The following is a 21,100-nucleotide window of genomic DNA, read 5'->3' as shown; positions in this document are numbered from 1 at the left end:
TGATAGCGAGAGGGTCAAAAATTAGATAGAGAGAGGGTATAAAAATTTGATAGCGAGAGGGTATAAAAATTTGATAGCTAGAGGATCAAAAATCAGATAGAGAGAGGGTATACAAAATTGATAGCGAGAGGGTATAAAAATTAGATAGAGAGAGGGTATAAAAATTTGATAGCGAGAGGGTCAAAAATTAGATAGAGAGAGGGTATAAAAATTTGATAGCGAGAGGGTCAAAAATTAGATAGAGAGAGGGTATAAAAATTTGATAGCGAGAGGGTCAAAAATCAGATAGAGAGAGGGTATACAAAATTGATAGCGAGAGGGTATAAAAATTAGATAGAGAGAGGGTATAAAAATTTGATAGCGAGAGGGTCAAAAATTAGATAGAGAGAGGGTATAAAAATTTGATAGCGAGAGGGTCAAAAATTAGATAGAGAGAGGGTATACAAAATTGATAGCGAGAGGGTCAAAAATTAGATAGAGAGAGGGTATACAAAATTGATAGCGAGAGGGTCAAAAATTAGATAGAGAGAGGGTATAAAAATTTGATAGCGAGAGGGTCAAAAATTAGATAGAGAGAGGGTATAAAAATTTGATAGCGAGAGGGTCAAAAATTAGATAGAGAGAGGGTATACAAAATTGATAGCGAGAGGGTCAAAAATTAGATAGAGAGAGGGTATAAAAATTTGATAGCGAGAGGGTCAAAAATTAGATAGAGAGAGGGTATAAAAATTTGATAGCGAGAGGGTCAAAAATTAGATAGAGAGAGGGTATAAAAATTTGATAGCGAGAGGGTCAAAAATTAGATAGAGAGAGGGTATAAAAATTAGATAGAGAGAGGGTATACAAAATTGATAGCGAGAGGGTCAAAAATTAGATAGAGAGAGGGTATAAAAATTTGATAGCGAGAGGGTCAAAAATTAGATAGAGAGAGGGTATAAAAATTTGATAGCGAGAGGGTCAAAAATTAGATAGAGAGAGGGTATAAAAATTTGATAGCGAGAGGGTCAAAAATTAGATAGAGAGAGGGTATAAAAATTTGATAGCGAGAGGGTCAAAAATTAGATAGAGAGAGGGTATAAAAATTTGATAGCGAGAGGGTCAAAAATTTGATAGAGAGAGGGTATAAAAATTTGATAGCGAGAGGGTCAAAAATTAGATAGAGAGAGGGAGAGAGGGGGGTGTCTATCCGGTGATTGAGAATTTCATTCTCAATCACCGGATAGACACAAAGAGCTTGGCTCCCGCCGTTCACCCGCGCCTATCCCGTTCCTCCCCCACCCGCGCCTCTCCTCCCTTGATCACCAGAATTTCCAATCACCAGAATTTCTAATCACCAGAATTTCTAATCATCAGATTGCCGCAGCAGTTTTATCTCTCCGAAATAATTAATGTACCCAAAATTGGACAGCCAGTTTATTATTCTTTTTAGGGGAATCTCTATGGGAGTTTAACATTACAATAAAGCTAAAAGGTCCAGTTTGGGGTACATTTGGTCCGAAATGGGGTACATAGGGCCGAAAATGGTGACTTTGGTCGTTTTTGGGGTACATTTGGTCCATTTTGGTCCATTTTTGGGTACATCCCTGCTTTCCCCCATCCCCATTCACTGGATACTTTATCTCTCGTTCACCAGCTCCTTTTCCCCATTGCTATCCCCATTCACTGGATACTTTATCTCTCTCTCTCGATCACCCGCTCCTTTCCCCCATTGCGTTCCTCCCTTAATCACCAGAATTTATAATCACTAGATTATCTCTCCCGTTCACCAGCTGCTTTCCCCCCATCCCCATTCTCCAAAATTAGTTTTTGCTCGTGCAGATATCTGGAGATTAGATTTTTACCCGTTTGCTTATCGCTTCCGAACTCCATAATTTCTAATCTCTAGGTAATAAAAACAAGTTATTTACATTTAATTTTTTATTTTAGAACTTTGTTTACATGTTAGTAGGTACTATCAGATATTCCATTAGATGGTTATCTTGTACATTACTCAATTAAAACAAATTAAAGTAGTTAAGTTTACAGGCATTTAAATGGGGTGAAACGATCTCCTGCAACTTAATTTAATTAAAAGTTCTAACTCACGTATTTGTAGTGTTTAGCAGCAGTATCGTCTGACATACAGTCACAAACGTCTTCTTCAGGTACAGGTGAGATGTATTTGTCAGTGACCGTAGTTGCTTTTGGCGTCGGGGGAATGTCCCATTCTAGCGAAAGGTACTTTTTTTCCGATGGTGAATTATCCCTAGCCGGACAGTTTGGAAAGAATCTAGCGTGTTCAAGTTCTGGTACGTCTCCTGATTCCCATCCTTCTAATACGCCATGGCACTTGTAACATCGTACTTCATCGCCCCGCTGAATATAGTAGAATCCAGCCTTCGCTAGTTGTTCCTTAGTAACGTGCGGATTTTTCCAGTGACGAAACGTTTCAAGTCGATACACTTCAATATCCATAGCTGATCTAGACCAAATACGTTCTATAGTTTCAAATGATACATTCTCTAAGCCTACATTTACCCATAAGTCTACTAAACCTAATTTTATCAATATGGTTAAATTTCTACGCTAAAATTCTCAATATAAACGCTTTTTTCAATATGCAAATTGTTTTAAATATGTCTAAAAATATAGTCTATTTCAAAGAAAAAAATAGTTACTTACTTTATGGGTAGAAATCCTTTGTCGAGCTGTAGAAAAGACAGCGATCCGTCAGCAGGTCTTTACTCGTCAATGCACCGTAGATAAATGACGCATGGAAGATTAATTTATTCCTATCTTGTTGAGAATAATTCATCACGTGATCTAAACTTCAAATAACCCTCAAATTCTATTGGCTGTCTCTCTCTGACAGTTTAAACTGCCTCTAATGATTGACGGCACATATTAACCCACTTGAGTATTTGGAAAAAACCCTTTGCTACTCAAAGGAGAGTTTTGGAAATACCACGTTGACGATAACAAAATCGAGCTCTCACTAGAAAATGTTTTGACGTCACCCAGATGAGATCCTATTGAACGAGATATTTCCGAACTAATAATTATCACGTGATCAAATCTGCAACTAATGATACTCATTGACGTCACATAATTTTACCCACTTGAAAAAAAAACCCATTGTAGATTCCTCTCGGGAGCTTTTGATGGAATCATATCCTAGAAAACAATACAATTAATAGAAATTTACATTAAATTAGTATACTATTAATACCATTTTGCGAACTACAGTGAAAAAAGTTACAATTTTACGGTAGAAACGTTTTCAATAACTTAATTGTCTAAAATGTATACTCTACAACAAAAACAAAATAGTAAATTACTTTCTACGCTAATCTTGGCCTAAAAAAAAAGCAAAATACTAAAATTCATTTTTAACTCTAATTCAGATTCCTACCTGGTAAGCCTAAATTTAATATACTAAGTATAATATGCCTTAAAGTTCAAATACTGTCTAATACAATAAATATTCATGAAAAATTCTTACTTTGTATGTACAATGAACGCTCCAAAAGGCTGAAAATGTAACATGGGACAAGACAGAATTTCTACCCAAACCTTTCCGATTGTATCGTCAAATAAAACAAAGATCTCGCTAAGTCAAAGTTCAGCTATCTTATCAATGGTACGAGCGCACGCGCTCGGAAAAATGAACGAGTCACGTGAGAATCGGTACGTCACGAGCCCCTATGCATAAATGTTAGGGCGTCTTACTACCATTAGATCTAATCGCACTAGCACATTCTCGAAAAATAAACCAGTTCTTGGGAATAAGAGACGGTTTTTTTATCAAAGATAAGCCAATTTATAGTTTATTGTATGAAAATATTAATTAATTCGGAAATATATTCGATGCTTACTGTTTTTTATAATAATACGCTGAAATACATTTTCCAATACGTAAAAAATTAAAGCTAGACCTAAAAAACCTGTAAAGTGTAAATAGTTAAGACTATTTTTTATCAAAGTAAGCCAAGTTTAAAGCTTATTGTCATTGGTTCCATAACAAAAACCACATTGTAACGTGATAATGGCTGCTCACTAATCCCAATTCCATGTGAAACTCTTTCAGTTTCTTTAAGTTCCTTTTGAGTTACAAAATAGGGTTTTAGAAATAGATTTTTCCTATTTCATTAAATATAAGTATTAAAATTAGAATTGCTTCATTAAATTATGCATTTGTACTGTTGTACTGTACTGTACACAATACCTGCATTTGAAATTGTATAACATAAAAACACAGTTTTTTAAAAAAATATATCAAGGTTTTCAATTCAGTTAAAGGTTCCATAACAAAAACCACATTCGGATCAAAATAAATTTATTTATTTATTTTATTTTTATACAGATTTTTTTCATTTTTTTTTGCCTTAATTTCAATTTTGGGAGTCGGTACCCGTTTCACCGAAGATGAAGATGCTTCGTTTTATTCAGCGTAGGGTAAATCGCCGTGTAAAAAAACATCTAGCATTGCATTAACTTTTTCCTCGTCCTCGTCCGAGACCCCTACAATACGTCTCTCGATCTATAAAGTAAAGAAATCAAAATAATAAGCTAAACGATAATCCATACCTTCTATTCACTAGTTCAATTTATCACTGTCTCATATATCCACTATCGTACATACATACATACATACACTAACTTACTAACGCTTTAGTCTCCGCAAGTTTTTATGTTGTATAATCAAAGTTTTGAATTGAATAATAATAATAATAATAATAATAATTAGATCAAAACAAATTTCAAGCTTACGTTAATGTATTCCCTTGAGTGAGGGCCCAATCTTTGAAAAATCTTATCAATGACGACATGGGTAGCTAGATGGACGTCGATGTAACCTTCGTCCTCTTGCAGGTTCAATTCACGTAAATACCAGTTTTTATATTTTCTTAACATTATTTCTAACGTTCTAAACGAAAATTGTTTTTCGGTTGGCATATCAGGCTTAAAAGAAAACCTAAGAACAGCTTTAGTTACACGCATATCCACGTTATTTTCCATAGCTAATATTTAGCCCTTAAACTTGCTCGTAATTACGAAGAATGTAAAAATGTAGATTGCTCGCTCCTATATTTATGCCAAATCAGAAATCACTTGAAATAATAACTTCATTTGGTACTTAAAAACGGTGAGAGGTGGGAGGAGGGGTTTGGTAATTTATAAATTTTTATAATCAAGTGTACCATAGCAAAAGTATATAAATAATACAAGAAGTGTACTAATTAGAATTTTCGCTCGCCAGGTAATTTCGTTTGATTTCCGTTTCGCACGGACGCAGATAACATGGTAACGCGACTACAGCGAACCGATAAAGCTAATTAATAAAATATTGTCAACCATTTGATATTAGAAATGTTAAAATAAAACTTTTACAGATAAATCTAATTTATAAAATATTGCCAATTGAGGGTTTGCAAGTTAGTTTGATTATAGGTTTTGTACCATCGTCTGCTTCGTAAACTTTAGGGATGCGTTGGGAGGGCTCAAATTAAGCTAAGGGGATACACTTCTTGTTTAATTTATATACTTCTAACCATATTAAAGTATCAATTTTAATTAAAGGAATTCAACTTAAGTGTTGTTTTGCTATCTGAAATTCGAAAACAAAGAAGGTAGTACAGGGGTACTTAAGTTGATTTTAATATTTTTTTAGAAATAACTTAAGTATACAGCGAAATAATCATTAGTGGTATCTAATTTTTTTAAGTGCCCCACATACTTCTCATCTCGTATAAAAGGGGGTCATTTTTGTACTATAAAACCATTCCATTCCTGAAATCCGCTACAGGAAAATCTGCAAAGGGATAAAAAACAATATATATAGCTTAAATCAAATAAATAAATAAATAAATATATTCTTTATGGATTATAAGTTCGCGAAAGGTGTGTATTATATTTAATTTCTTACATTTCGTATCATTATTTAATAGTGAAGATAAGTTGATTAAGCTAAGCAATTTACGAGCGACGTCCTAGCGTACTTGTAATTAAGAAAGTAAGTACTTAGTTTTACGATTTTGCTTAAAACTAGGATTTTAAATCGATAAAGTGAAACACGTAAAGTGTCCCTGACCAAAATTGTTTCACAAACATCTGTACCGTTTAATAAAATACGAGTATGATGACGATTTCTAGAGCCCTATGTTCAATAATGATTCATTAGGAAAATTTGAATATAGTTTAAATTTTTAATTACTTATTTTTGGGTTGACTACCAATTTGGAGGACTACTCTTTTGATTTTGATATAACTAAATTTGATTGGTTTTCGAAAAGTTTTCTCTTCTACCCCCGCCCCCAGTTTATAATTATGATGTCAGTTGTAAATTGTTTTTTTCGAGTATAAAAAGGGTAAACAGAAAAATTGAGAGATAGTATTAAGAAAACAGCCAATTGGAATTGTTTCGGAATCGGCTCGAGGGACTAAGTACGTAGATATACGTCAATTGCAAATTCTAAACTTTGTATATATATTATATTCAATCATTCATTCTTACTAATTTTATAGTAATGGATCCTATTTCCATAACTTTGGCCTCGGGAAATGAGTACGTCGGTACGACAACCGAATCTATGATTTGCTTTCACTGCGGCGAATGTACGGAAGAATTGGCTGTAAGAGGTGGAGCACTCTTCTTTTGCTGGGGTCGAGAGTGCGCGCATTATCAAATGGGTGTAATTTTTCGACATGGTAATGTCTATACCAAACACATCCCCGGGCATCTTATAAAGGAGTTCCCGCCCCATCTCCGCTGTACGTACTGTGGAAGAAGAGGGTCGAAGAGAAGCCGTCGACAGGAGGAGTGCTCAGCGTTCGATTTCATGGGATGCTGTCATTACCCTAAGCCTCCCAGAGACCGAACTGTAGTTCGTTTTATAAATAAATAAATAAATAAAATTGCGAATAATTTACAAATAAATGTCTATTGACTTTTCTTCATCCTATAATATAAGTTTATTCCTAAATTTTTAAGCTTATTACAATAAGATTTCTTTAAGAGACTGATGGTGCCCCAGCCGTGTACTTAACAAACGGTGTCAATAGTATCGTTGTCTCAATTCAATCTTGGGAATGTCTTACTGAAAAATGGTCCTATGTCATTGACGCTCTGGGGTCACAAACAGGAATACGAATTACTCTACCAACGCCTACTATTGAGCAGTATTCGGATTGCTGTTACAACCATTACTTTCGCGTAACGTCGACAGGCGGATTCTAGCGTACTTGTAATTAAGAAAGTAAGTACTTAGTTTTTACGATTTTGTTTAAAACTATGATTTTAAATCGATAAAGTGAAACACGTAAAGTGTCCCTGACCAAAATTGTTTCGCAAACATCTGTACCGTTTAATAAGATACGAGTATGATAACGATTTCTAGAGCCCTTTAAATTTTTAATTACTTATTTTTGGGTTGACTACCAATTTGGAGGACTACTGTTTTGATTTTGATATAACTAAATTTGATTGGTTTTCGAAAAGTTTTCTCTTCTACCCCCGCCCCCAGTTTATAATTATGATGTCAGTTGTAAATTGTTTTTTTCGAGTATAAAAAGGGTAAACAGAAAAATTGAGAGATAGTATTAAGAAAACAGCCAATTCGTTCGGAATCGGCTCGAGGGACTAAGTACGTAGATATACGTCAATTGTAAATTCTAAACTTTGTATATATATTATATTCAATCATTCATTCTTACTAATTTTATAGTAATGGATCCTATTTCCATAACTTTGGCCTCGGGAAATGAGTACGTCGGTACGACAACCGAATCTATGATTTGCTTTCACTGCGGCGAATGTACGGAAGAATTGGCTGTAAGAGGTGGAGCACTCTTCTTTTGCTGGGGTCGAGAGTGCGCGCATTATCAAATGGGAGTAATTTTTCGACATGGTAATGTCTATACCAAACACATCCCCGGGCATCTTATAAAGGAGTTCCCGCCCCATCTCCGCTGTACGTACTGTGGAAGAAGAGGGTCGAAGAGAAGCCGTCGACAGGAGGAGTGCTCAGCGTTCGATTTCATGGGATGCTGTCATTACCCTAAGCCTCCCAGAGACCGAACTGTAGTTCGTTTTATAAATAAATAAATAAATAAAATTGCGAATAATTTACAAATAAATGTCTATTGACTTTTCTTCATCCTATAATATAAGTTTATTCCTAAATTTTTAAGCTTATTACAATAAGATTTCTTTAAGAGAGAGAGAGAAAAGAATTGCTTAAATTATTAAGTTAGGGTTATAAGTCAACATGATAACTTATATCCTGGGTATAATTTACTAAACTTTGACTTGATAAAGTAGGTAATATATGATTCCATCTAAGTATACAAAAAAAATGCTTCAATCTTTCAATAACTTTATTTAAATTACATTGATTGTGGAAAGGCTTAATTTAAGTATGCGAAGGATATAATTTACTAAACTTCAATAACTTTTCGAAAACCAATCAAATTTAGTTATATCAAAATCAAAACAGTAGTCCTCCAAATTGGTAGTCAACCCAAAAATAAGTAATTAAAAATTTAAAGGGTTCTAGAAATCGTTATCATACTCGTATCTTATTAAACGGTACAGATGTTTGCGAAACAATTTTGGTCAGGGACACTTTACGTGTTTCACTTTATCGATTTAAAATCATAGTTTTAAGCAAAATCGTAAAAACTAAGTACTTACTTTCTTAATTACAAGTACGCTAGGACGTCGCTCGTAAATTGCTTAGCTTAATCAACTAATCTTCACTATAACAAGATCTGTTTACAAGAATACTTCATAGATTATCTTAAGTAGCGTATCTAAAGAATTTTAAATCGAGTTAAACGCTATAAAAGGAATTTTTTCGTAAAACTTGTCATTTGTGTTTGAAACTTCTTTACTCGTTAGAATATTTTTTTAATATTTGTCTTTAATATTTGTCTTTAATATTTATCCATAATGGAAATTCCTCAGCAAATTCTGAAATTCGTAAGATTAACGAAATATGCATGCGCACCTACTCGAGAAACACCTGGCTCTGCAGGTCTTGATTTATGTAGTGCATATAACTATGTTGTAGCCCCCATGGCAAGAGAGCTAATAAATACTGATTTAAGTGTAGTTATACCTGATTTCTGCTACGGCCGTATTGGTAATATTATATATATATATATATATTTATTTAACGAATACCATGTTTTATTTTTATTTATTTATTTCTAGCCCCTCGTTCGGGTCTTTCCGTAAAACATGGTATTGATGTTTTAGCAGGTGTGATAGATAAAGATTACACTGGTACAATAGGGGTTGTCTTGATTAATCACGGGAAAAACGCATTTAAAATTTTCAAAGGCGATCGAATAGCTCAACTTATCTGCGAATGTATTTCGATGCCAGTTCCTATGGAATGCCTTGTGAGTTAAATTGATATGTTCCACCCTCCAAAATTATTATTATTATTTCAATTTTCCTGTTTTGGTTTGTATTAGCAAATTGAAGAAGATACAGAAAGAGGTTCGAGAGGCTTCGGTTCTACAGATATTTGAAATAAATATTTAATGTGTGTTTTTTTTCATCCATATTCCTAATAATAATAAAACATGAAAATGGTTCGTATTTTTGTTTATTGTTTAGAAAATTACAGTATGTCTCCCAACAGTAATTGTAAATGTTTTATATCGTTCAAACAATAATTCGTTAGAGAATATATTTCAAAGGGGCAATTCCCACAGAATTTTTCTAAAAAGAGGTTTTCCAAAGGCTTAGAATAGTCGTTTGAGAGACGGAATCCACTGTATAGTTCTAAAAAGCCACAGGGATTCTCTCTCCTCTCCAAAGGTTTGAAAACACTATAGAAAGTTCTGAATTTTTGTTCGAGAACTTCATACATTGTGGTGATGGATGATTGATTTTGCCGAAGTACGGAAAGTTGCTCATCAATTCTGGGTTTACACTGATCGAACGCAATTACCTGGGGTACGCTAAGCGTCAAACTCCCAGTTAAACACATTTCATCTAGCAAATACTTTTGACTAAATGGTTGCAGAATCCAATTAAACTCTCCGCCTGTTGACGTTACGCGAAAGTAATGGTTGTAACAGCAATCCGAATACTGCTCAATAGTAGGCGTTGGTAGAGTAATTCGTATTCCTGTTTGTGACCCCAGAGCGTCAATGACATAGGACCATTTTTCAGTAAGACAATCCCAAGATTGAATTGAGACAACGATACTATTGACACCGTTTGTTAAGTACACGGCTGGGGCACCATCAAAAATTGAAGCTGTAACTCCAAAACCAGAGTGTGACTTCAGAGTAAGACATACTTTTTTAAAAATAAAAAATCATTAAATAATGATACGAAATGTAAGAAATTAAATATAATACACACCTTTCGCGAACTTATAATCCATAAAGAATATATTTATTTATTTATTTATTTGATTTAAGCTATATATATTGTTTTTTATCCCTTTGCAGATTTTCCTGTAGCGGATTTCAGGAATGGAATGGTTTTATAGTACAAAAATGACCCCCTTTTATACGAGATGAGAAGTATGTGGGGCACTTAAAAAAATTAGATACCACTAATGATTATTTCGCTGTATACTTAAGTTATTTCTAAAAAAATATTAAAATCAACTTAAGTACCCCTGTACTACCTTCTTTGTTTTCGAATTTCAGATAGCAAAACAACACTTAAGTTGAATTCCTTTAATTAAAATTGATACTTTAATATGGTTAGAAGTATATAAATTAAACAAGAAGTGTATCCCCTTAGCTTAATTTGAGCCCTCCCAACGCATCCCTAAAGTTTACGAAGCAGACGATGGTACAAAACCTATAATCAAACTAACTTGCAAACCCTCAATTGGCAATATTTTATAAATTAGATTTATCTGTAAAAGTTTTATTTTAACATTTCTAATATCAAATGGTTGACAATATTTTATTAATTAGTTTTATCGGTTCGCTGTAGTCGCGTTACCATGTTATCTGCGTCCGTGCGAAACGGAAATCAAATGAAATTACCTGGCGAGCGAAAATAATAATTAGTGCACTTCTTGTATTATTTATATACTTTTGCTATGGTACATTTGATTATAAAAATTTATAAATTACCAAACCCCTCCTCCCACCTCTCACCGTTTTTAAGTACCAAATGAAGTTATTATTTCAAGTGATTTCTGATTTGGCATAAATATAGGAGCGAGCAATCTACATTTTTACATTCTTCGTAATTACGAGCAAGTTTAAGGGCTAAATATTAGCTATGGAAAATAACGTGGATATGCGTGTAACTAAAGCTGTTCTTAGGTTTTCTTTTAAGCCTGATATGCCAACCGAAAAACAATTTTCGTTTAGAACGTTAGAAATAATGTTAAGAAAATATAAAAACTGGTATTTACGTGAATTGAACCTGCAAGAGGACGAAGGTTACATCGACGTCCATCTAGCTACCCATGTCGTCATTGATAAGATTTTTCAAAGATTGGGCCCTCACTCAAGGGAATACATTAACGTAAGCTTGAAATTTGTTTTGATCTAATTATTATTATTATTATTATTATTATTCAATTCAAAACTTTGATTATACAACATAAAAACTTGCGGAGACTAAAGCGTTAGTAAGTTAGTGTATGTATGTATGTATGTACGATAGTGGATATATGAGACAGTGATAAATTGAACTAGTGAATAGAAGGTATGGATTATCGTTTAGCTTATTATTTTGATTTCTTTACTTTATAGATCGAGAGACGTATTGTAGGGGTCTCGGACGAGGACGAGGAAAAAGTTAATGCAATGCTAGATGTTTTTTTACACGGCGATTTACCCTACGCTGAATAAAACGAAGCATCTTCATCTTCGGTGAAACGGGTACCGACTCCCAAAATTGAAATTAAGGCAAAAAAAATGAAAAAAAATCTGTATAAAAATAAAATAAATAAATAAATTTATTTTGATCCGAATGTGGTTTTTGTTATGGAACCTTTAACTGAATTGAAAACCTTGATATATTTTTTTAAAAAACTGTGTTTTTATGTTATACAATTTCAAATGCAGGTATTGTGTACAGTACAGTACAACAGTACAAATGCATAATTTAATGAAGCAATTCTAATTTTAATACTTATATTTAATGAAATAGGAAAAATCTATTTCTAAAACCCTATTTTGTAACTCAAAAGGAACTTAAAGAAACTGAAAGAGTTTCACATGGAATTGGGATTAGTGAGCAGCCATTATCACGTTACAATGTGGTTTTTGTTATGGAACCAATGACAATAAGCTTTAAACTTGGCTTACTTTGATAAAAAATAGTCTTAACTATTTACACTTTACAGGTTTTTTAGGTCTAGCTTTAATTTTTTACGTATTGGAAAATGTATTTCAGCGTATTATTATAAAAAAACAGTAAGCATCGAATATATTTCCGAATTAATTAATATTTTCATACAATAAACTATAAATTGGCTTATCTTTGATAAAAAAACCGTCTCTTATTCCCAAGAACTGGTTTATTTTTCGAGAATGTGCTAGTGCGATTAGATCTAATGGTAGTAAGACGCCCTAACATTTATGCATAGGGGCTCGTGACGTACCGATTCTCACGTGACTCGTTCATTTTTCCGAGCGCGTGCGCTCGTACCATTGATAAGATAGCTGAACTTTGACTTAGCGAGATCTTTGTTTTATTTGACGATACAATCGGAAAGGTTTGGGTAGAAATTCTGTCTTGTCCCATGTTACATTTTCAGCCTTTTGGAGCGTTCATTGTACATACAAAGTAAGAATTTTTCATGAATATTTATTGTATTAGACAGTATTTGAACTTTAAGGCATATTATACTTAGTATATTAAATTTAGGCTTACCAGGTAGGAATCTGAATTAGAGTTAAAAATGAATTTTAGTATTTTGCTTTTTTTTTTTAGGCCAAGATTAGCGTAGAAAGTAATTTACTATTTTGTTTTTGTTGTAGAGTATACATTTTAGACAATTAAGTTATTGAAAACGTTTCTACCGTAAAATTGTAACTTTTTTCACTGTAGTTCGCAAAATGGTATTAATAGTATACTAATTTAATGTAAATTTCTATTTATTGTATTGTTTTCTAGGATATGATTCCATCAAAAGCTCCCGAGAGGAATCTACAATGGGTTTTTTTTTTTCAAGTGGGTAAAATTATGTGACGTCAATGAGTATCATTAGTTGCAGATTTGATCACGTGATAATTATTAGTTCGGAAATATCTCGTTCAATAGGATCTCATCTGGGTGACGTCAAAACATTTTCTAGTGAGAGCTCGATTTTGATATCGTCAACGTGGTATTTCCAAAACTCTCCTTTGAGTAGCAAAGGGTTTTTTCCAAATACTCAAGTGGGTTAATATGTGCCGTCAATCATTAGAGGCAGTTTAAACTGTCAGAGAGAGACAGCCAATAGAATTTGAGGGTTATTTGAAGTTTAGATCACGTGATGAATTATTCTCAACAAGATAGGAATAAATTAATCTTCCATGCGTCATTTATCTACGGTGCATTGACGAGTAAAGACCTGCTGACGGATCGCTGTCTTTTCTACAGCTCGACAAAGGATTTCTACCCATAAAGTAAGTAACTATTTTTTTCTTTGAAATAGACTATATTTTTAGACATATTTAAAACAATTTGCATATTGAAAAAAGCGTTTATATTGAGAATTTTAGCGTAGAAATTTAACCATATTGATAAAATTAGGTTTAGTAGACTTATGGGTAAATGTAGGCTTAGAGAATGTATCATTTGAAACTATAGAACGTATTTGGTCTAGATCAGCTATGGATATTGAAGTGTATCGACTTGAAACGTTTCGTCACTGGAAAAATCCGCACGTTACTAAGGAACAACTAGCGAAGGCTGGATTCTACTATATTCAGCGGGGCGATGAAGTACGATGTTACAAGTGCCATGGCGTATTAGAAGGATGGGAATCAGGAGACGTACCAGAACTTGAACACGCTAGATTCTTTCCAAACTGTCCGGCTAGGGATAATTCACCATCGGAAAAAAAGTACCTTTCGCTAGAATGGGACATTCCCCCGACGCCAAAAGCAACTACGGTCACTGACAAATACATCTCACCTGTACCTGAAGAAGACGTTTGTGACTGTATGTCAGACGATACTGCTGCTAAACACTACAAATACGTGAGTTAGAACTTTTAATTAAATTAAGTTGCAGGAGATCGTTTCACCCCATTTAAATGCCTGTAAACTTAACTACTTTAATTTGTTTTAATTGAGTAATGTACAAGATAACCATCTAATGGAATATCTGATAGTACCTACTAACATGTAAACAAAGTTCTAAAATAAAAAATTAAATGTAAATAACTTGTTTTTATTACCTAGAGATTAGAAATTATGGAGTTCGGAAGCGATAAGCAAACGGGTAAAAATCTAATCTCCAGATATCTGCACGAGCAAAAACTAATTTTGGAGAATGGGGATGGGGGGAAAGCAGCTGGTGAACGGGAGAGATAATCTAGTGATTATAAATTCTGGTGATTAAGGGAGGAACGCAATGGGGGAAAGGAGCGGGTGATCGAGAGAGAGAGATAAAGTATCCAGTGAATGGGGATAGCAATGGGGAAAAGGAGCTGGTGAACGAGAGATAAAGTATCCAGTGAATGGGGATGGGGGAAAGCAGGGATGTACCCAAAAATGGACCAAAATGGACCAAATGTACCCCAAAAACGACCAAAGTCACCATTTTCGGCCCTATGTACCCCATTTCGGACCAAATGTACCCCAAACTGGACCTTTTAGCTTTATTGTAATGTTAAACTCCCATAGAGATTCCCCTAAAAAGAATAATAAACTGGCTGTCCAATTTTGGGTACATTAATTATTTCGGAGAGATAAAACTGCTGCGGCAATCTGATGATTAGAAATTCTGGTGATTAGAAATTCTGGTGATTGGAAATTCTGGTGATCAAGGGAGGAGAGGCGCGGGTGGGGGAGGAACGGGATAGGCGCGGGTGAACGGCGGGAGCCAAGCTCTTTGTGTCTATCCGGTGATTGAGAATGAAATTCTCAATCACCGGATAGACACCCCCCTCTCTAGAGGGTATAAAAATTAGATAGAGAGAGGGTATACAAAATTGATAGCGAGGGTCAAAAATTAGATAGAGAGAGGGTATAAAAATTAGAAAGAGAGAGGGTATAAAAATTTGATAGCGAGAGGGTCAAAAATTAGATAGAGAGGGTATAAAAATTTGATAGCGAGAGGGTCAAAAATTAGATAGAGAGAGGGTATAAAAATTTGATAGCGAGAGGGTCAAAAATTAGATAGAGAGAGGGTATAAAAATTAGATAGAGAGAGGGTATACAAAATTGATAGCGAGAGGGTCAAAAATTAGATAGAGAGAGGGTATAAAAATTTGATAGCGAGAGGGTCAAAAATTAGATAGAGAGAGGGTATAAAAATTTGATAGCGAGAGGGTCAAAAATTAGATAGAGAGAGGGTATAAAAATTTGATAGCGAGAGGGTCAAAATTAGATAGAGAGAGGGTATAAAAATTTGATAGCGAGAGGGTCAAAAATTAGATAGAGAGAGGGTATAAAAATTTGATAGCGAGAGGGTCAAAAATTAGATAGAGAGAGGGTATAAAAATTTGATAGCGAGAGGGTCAAAAATTAGATAGAGAGAGGGTATAAAAATTTGATAGCGAGAGGGTCAAAAATTAGATAGAGAGAGGGTATAAAAATTTGATAGCGAGAGGGTCAAAAATTAGATAGAGAGAGGGTATAAAAATTAGATAGAGAGAGGGTATACAAAATTGATAGCGAGAGGGTCAAAAATTAGATAGAGAGAGGGTATAAAAATTTGATAGCGAGAGGGTCAAAAATTAGATAGAGAGAGGGTATAAAAATTTGATAGCGAGAGGGTCAAAAATTAGATAGAGTGAGGGTATAAAAATTTGATAGCGAGAGGGTCAAAAATTAGATAGAGAGAGGGTATAAAAATTTGATAGCGAGAGGGTCAAAAATTAGATAGAGAGAGGGTATAAAAATTTGATAGCGAGAGGGTCAAAAATTAGATAGAGAGAGGGTATAAAAATTTGATAGTGAGAGGGTCAAAAATTAGATAGAGAGAGGGTATAAAAATTTGATAGCGAGAGGGTCAAAAATTAGATAGAGAGAGGGTATAAAAATTTGATAGCGAGAGGGTCAAAAATTAGATAGAGAGAGGGTATAAAAATTAGATAGAGAGAGGGTATACAAAATTGATAGCGAGAGGGTCAAAAATTAGATAGAGAGAGGGTATAAAAATTAGATAGAGAGAGGGTATAAAAATTTGATAGCGAGAGGGTCAAAAATTAGATAGAGAGAGGGTATAAAAATTTGATAGCGAGAGGGTCAAAAATTAGATAGAGAGAGGGTATAAAAATTTGATAGCGAGAGGGTCAAAAATTAGATAGAGAGAGGGTATAAAAATTAGATAGAGAGAGGGTATACAAAATTGATAGCGAGAGGGTCAAAAATTAGATAGAGAGAGGGTATACAAAATTGATAGCGAGAGGGTCAAAAATTAGATAGAGAGAGGGTATAAAAATTTGATAGCGAGAGGGTCAAAAATTAGATAGAGAGAGGGTATAAAAATTTGATAGCGAGAGGGTCAAAAATTAGATAGAGAGAGGGTATAAAAATTTGATAGCGAGAGGGTCAAAAATTAGATAGCGAGAGGGTATAAAAATTTGATAGCGAGAGGGTCAAAAATTAGATAGAGAGAGGGTATAAAAATTTGATAGAGAGAGGGTATAAAAATTTGATAGCGAGAGGGTCAAAAATTAGATAGAGAGAGGGTATAAAAATTTGATAGCGAGAGGGTCAAAAATTAGATAGCGAGAGGGTATAAAAATTTGATAGCGAGAGGGTCAAAAATTAGATAGAGAGAGGGTATAAAAATTTGATAGCGAGAGGGTCAAAAATTAGATAGAGAGAGGGTATAAAAATTAGATAGAGAGAGGGTATACAAAATTGATAGCGAGAGGATCAAAAATTAGATAGAGAGAGGGTATACAAAATTGATAGCGAGAGGGTCAAAAATTAGATAGAGAGAGGGTATAAAAATTTGATAGCGAGAGGGTCAAAAATTAGATAGAGAGAGGGTATAAAAATTTGATAGCGAGAGGGTATAAAAATTTGATAGCTAGAGGATCAAAAATCAGATAGAGAGAGGGTATACAAAATTGATAGCGAGAGGGTATAAAAATTAGATAGAGAGAGGGTATAAAAATTTAATAGCGAGAGGGTCAAAAATTAGATAGAGAGAGGGTATAAAAATTTGATAGCGAGAGGGTCAAAAATTAGATAGAGAGAGGGTATAAAAATTTGATAGCGAGAGGGTCAAAAATCAGATAGAGAGAGGGTATACAAAATTGATAGCGAGAGGGTATAAAAATTAGATAGCGAGAGGGTCAAAAATTAGATAGAGAGAGGGTATAAAAATTTGATAGCGAGAGGGTCAAAAATCAGATAGAGAGAGGGTATAAAAATTTGATAGCGAGAGGGTCAAAAATTAGATAGAGAGAGGGTATAAAAATTTGATAGCGAGAGGGTCAAAAATTAGATAGAGAGAGGGTATAAAAATTTGATAGCGAGAGGGTCAAAAATTAGATAGCGAGAGGGTATAAAAATTTGATAGCGAGAGGGTCAAAAATAAGATAGGGAGAGGGTATAAAAATTTGATAGCGAGAGGGTCAAAAATTAGATAGAGAGAGGGTATAAAAATTTGATAGCGAGAGGGTCAAAAATTAGATAGCGAGAGGGTATAAAAATTTGATAGCGAGAGGGTCAAAAATTAGATAGAGAGAGGGTATAAAAATTTGATAGCGAGAGGGTATAAAAATTTGAGAGCTAGAGGATCAAAAATCAGATAGAGAGAGGGTATACAAAATTGATAGCGAGAGGGTATAAAAATTAGATAGAGAGAGGGTATAAAAATTTGATAGCGAGAGGGTCAAAAATTAGATAGAGAGAGGGTATAAAAATTTGATAGCGAGAGGGTCAAAAATTAGATAGCGAGAGGGTATAAAAATTTGATAGCGAGAGGGTCAAAAATTAGATAGAGAGAGGGTATAAAAATTTGATAGCGAGAGGGTATAAAAATTTGATAGCGAGAGGGTCAAAAATTAGATAGAGAGAGGGTATAAAAATTTGATAGCGAGAGGGTCAAAAATTAGATAGAGAGAGGGTATAAAAATTTGATAGCGAGAGGGTCAAAAATTAGATAGAGAGAGGGTATAAAAATTAGATAGAGAGAGGGTTTACAAAATTGATAGCGAGAGGGTCAAAAATTAGATAGAGAGAGGGTATAAAAATTTGATAGCGAGAGGGTCAAAAATTAGATAGAGAGAGGGTATAAAAATTTGATAGCGAGAGGGTCAAAAATTAGATAGAGAGAGGGTATAAAAATTTGATAGCGAGAGGGTCAAAAATTAGATAGAGAGAGGGTATAAAAATTTGATAGCGAGAGGGTCAAAAATTAGATAGAGAGAGGGTATAAAAATTTGATAGCGAGAGGGTCAAAAATTAGATAGAGAGAGGGTATAAAAATTTGATAGTGAGAGGGTCAAAAATTAGATAGAGAGAGGGTATAAAAATTTGATAGCGAGAGGGTCAAAAATTAGATAGAGAGAGGGTATAAAAATTTGATAGCGAGAGGGTCAAAAATTAGATAGAGAGAGGGTATAAAAATTAGATAGAGAGAGGGTATACAAAATTGATAGCGAGAGGGTCAAAAATTAGATAGAGAGAGGGTATAAAAATTAGATAGAGAGAGGGTATAAAAATTTGATAGCGAGAGGGTCAAAAATTAGATAGAGAGAGGGTATAAAAATTTGATAGCGAGAGGGTCAAAAATAAGATAGAGAGAGGGTATAAAAATTTGATAGCGAGAGGGTCAAAAATTAGATAGAGAGAGGGTATAAAAATTAGATAGAGAGAGGGTATACAAAATTGATAGCGAGAGGGTCAAAAATTAGATAGAGAGAGGGTATACAAAATTGATAGCGAGAGGGTCAAAAATTAGATAGAGAGAGGGTATACAAAATTGATAGCGAGAGGGTCAAAAATTAGATAGAGAGAGGGTATAAAAATTTGATAGCGAGAGGGTCAAAAATTAGATAGAGAGAGGGTATAAAAATTTGATAGCGAGAGGGTCAAACATTAGATAGAGAGAGGGTATAAAAATTTGATAGCGAGAGGGTCAAAAATTAGATAGCGAGAGGGTATAAAAATTTGATAGCGAGAGGGTCAAAAATTAGATAGAGAGAGGGTATAAAAATTTGATAGCGAGAGGGTATAAAAATTTGATAGCTAGAGGATCAAAAATCAGATAGAGAGAGGGTATACAAAATTGATAGCGAGAGGGTATAAAAATTAGATAGAGAGAGGGTATAAAAATTTGATAGCGAGAGGGTCAAAAATTAGATAGAGAGAGGGTATAAAAATTTGATAGCGAGAGGGTCAAAAATTAGATAGAGAGAGGGTATAAAAATTTGATAGCGAGAGGGTAAAAATCAGATAGAGAGAGGGTATACAAAATTGATAGCGAGAGGGTATAAAAATTAGATAGCGAGAGGGTCAAAAATTAGATAGAGAGAGGGTATAAAAATTTGATAGCGAGAGGGTCAAAAATCAGATAGAGAGAGGGTATAAAAATTTGATAGCGAGAGGGTCAAAAATTAGATAGAGAGAGGGTATAAAAATTTGATAGCGAGAGGGTCAAAAATTAGATAGAGAGAGGGTATAAAAATTTGATAGCGAGAGGGTCAAAAATTAGATAGCGAGAGGGTATAAAAATTTGATAGCGAGAGGGTCAAAAATTAGATAGAGAGAGGGTATAAAAATTTGATAGCGAGAGGGTCAAAAATTAGATAGAGAGAGGGTATAAAAATTTGATAGCGAGAGTGTCAAAAATTAGATAGCGAGAGGGTATAAAAATTTGATAGCGAGAGGGTCAAAAATTAGATAGAGAGAGGGTATAAAAATTTGATAGCGAGAGGGTATAAAAATTTGATAGCTAGAGGATCAAAAATCAGATAGAGAGAGGGTATACAAAATTGATAGCGAGAGGGTATAAAAATTAGATAGAGAGAGGGTATAAAAATTTGATAGCGAGAGGGTCAAAAATTAGATAGAGAGAGGGTATAAAAATTTGATAGCGAGAGGGTCAAAAATTAGATAGCGAGAGGGTATAAAAATTTGATAGCGAGAGGGTCAAAAATTAGATAGAGAGAGGGTATAAAAATTTGATAGCGAGAGGGTATAAAAATTTTATAGCTAGAGGATCAAAAATCAGATAGAGAGAGGGTATACAAAATTGATAGCGAGAGGGTATAAAAATTAGAGAGAGGGTATAAAAATTTGATAGCGAGAGGGTCAAAAATTAGATAGAGAGAGGGTATAAAAATTTGATAGCGAGAGGGTCAAAAATTAGATAGAGAGAGGGTATAAAAATTTGATAGCGAGAGGGTCAAAAATCAGATAGAGAGAGGGTATACAAAATTGATAGCGAGAGGGTATAAAAATTAGATAGCGAGAGGGTCAAAAATTAGATAGAGAGAGGGTATAAAAATTTGATAGCGAGAGGGTCAAAAATCAGATAGAGAGAGGGTATAAAAATTTGATAGCGAGAGGGTCAAAAATTAGATAGAGAGAGGGTATAAAAATTTGATAGCGAGAGGGTCAAAAATTAGATAGAGAGAGGGTATAAAAATTTGATAGCGAGAGGGTCAAAAATTAGATAGCGAGAGGGTATAAAAATTTGATAGCGAGAGGGTCAAAAATTAGATAGAGAGAGGGTATAAAAATTTGATAGCGAGAGGGTATAAAAATTTGATAGCGAGAGGGTATAAAAATTTGATAGCGAGAGGGTATAAAAATTTGATAGCGAGAGGGTATAAAAATTTGATAGCGAGAGGGTATAAAAATTTGATAGCGAGAGGGTCAAAAATGTTATAGCGAGAGGGTCAAAAATTTGATAGACCCCAAAAATTTGATAGCGCGTGAGTGTATGAATTTTGTCCGGTTTGGCGTGCCATACCGGACCTAAATGGTCAATCTGTTCAGTATCTCCCAA

The 21,100-nt window shown here is 34.1% G+C and overlaps 2 protein-coding genes across 5 annotated transcripts; one reads left to right on the top strand and one right to left on the bottom strand.

The window, feature by feature from the left end:
- Positions 1 to 1,978: 1,978 nt before the first annotated feature.
- Positions 1,979 to 3,786, bottom strand: LOC149954609 (death-associated inhibitor of apoptosis 2-like). Of its 3 annotated transcripts, XM_090167654.1 has the most exons (4): positions 3,482 to 3,786; positions 3,099 to 3,153; positions 2,662 to 3,008; positions 1,979 to 2,461 (listed from the first exon to the last, which is right to left on the bottom strand). In XM_090167654.1, exon 4 carries the CDS (start codon positions 2,452 to 2,454, stop codon positions 2,077 to 2,079), a length of 378 nt encoding a protein of 125 aa, XP_090023780.1. In that variant the 5' UTR covers positions 2,455 to 2,461; positions 2,662 to 3,008; positions 3,099 to 3,153; positions 3,482 to 3,786; the 3' UTR covers positions 1,979 to 2,076. The 3 variants fall into 3 exon arrangements, with proteins under 3 accessions (XP_090023780.1, XP_090023779.1, XP_090023781.1); XM_090167653.1 differs by lacking the exon at positions 3,482 to 3,786 and having other exon boundaries at positions 3,099 to 3,321; XM_090167655.1 differs by lacking the exon at positions 3,482 to 3,786 and having other exon boundaries at positions 1,979 to 2,456; positions 3,099 to 3,321.
- Positions 3,787 to 13,161: 9,375 nt separating this feature from the next.
- Positions 13,162 to 14,267, top strand: LOC149954608 (death-associated inhibitor of apoptosis 2-like). Of its 2 annotated transcripts, none has more exons than XM_090167652.1 (2): positions 13,162 to 13,584; positions 13,790 to 14,267. In XM_090167652.1, the coding sequence occupies exon 2, from the start codon at positions 13,792 to 13,794 to the stop codon at positions 14,167 to 14,169; it is 378 nt and encodes a 125-aa protein (XP_090023778.1). In that variant the 5' UTR covers positions 13,162 to 13,584; positions 13,790 to 13,791; the 3' UTR covers positions 14,170 to 14,267. The 2 variants fall into 2 exon arrangements, with proteins under 2 accessions (XP_090023778.1, XP_090023777.1); XM_090167651.1 differs by having other exon boundaries at positions 13,785 to 14,267.
- Positions 14,268 to 21,100: the final 6,833 nt, after the last annotated feature.

The sequence above is a fragment of the Leiobunum rupestre genome, chromosome 3 (genome assembly GCF_980474605.1).
Source record: "Leiobunum rupestre chromosome 3, qqLeiRupe1.1.hap1, whole genome shotgun sequence".
NCBI classification, from domain to species: Eukaryota; Metazoa; Arthropoda; class Arachnida; order Opiliones; family Sclerosomatidae; genus Leiobunum; species Leiobunum rupestre.
The sequence above is the reverse complement of the archived record's forward strand: the minus strand, read 5'-3'. Positions and strand labels throughout refer to the sequence as shown.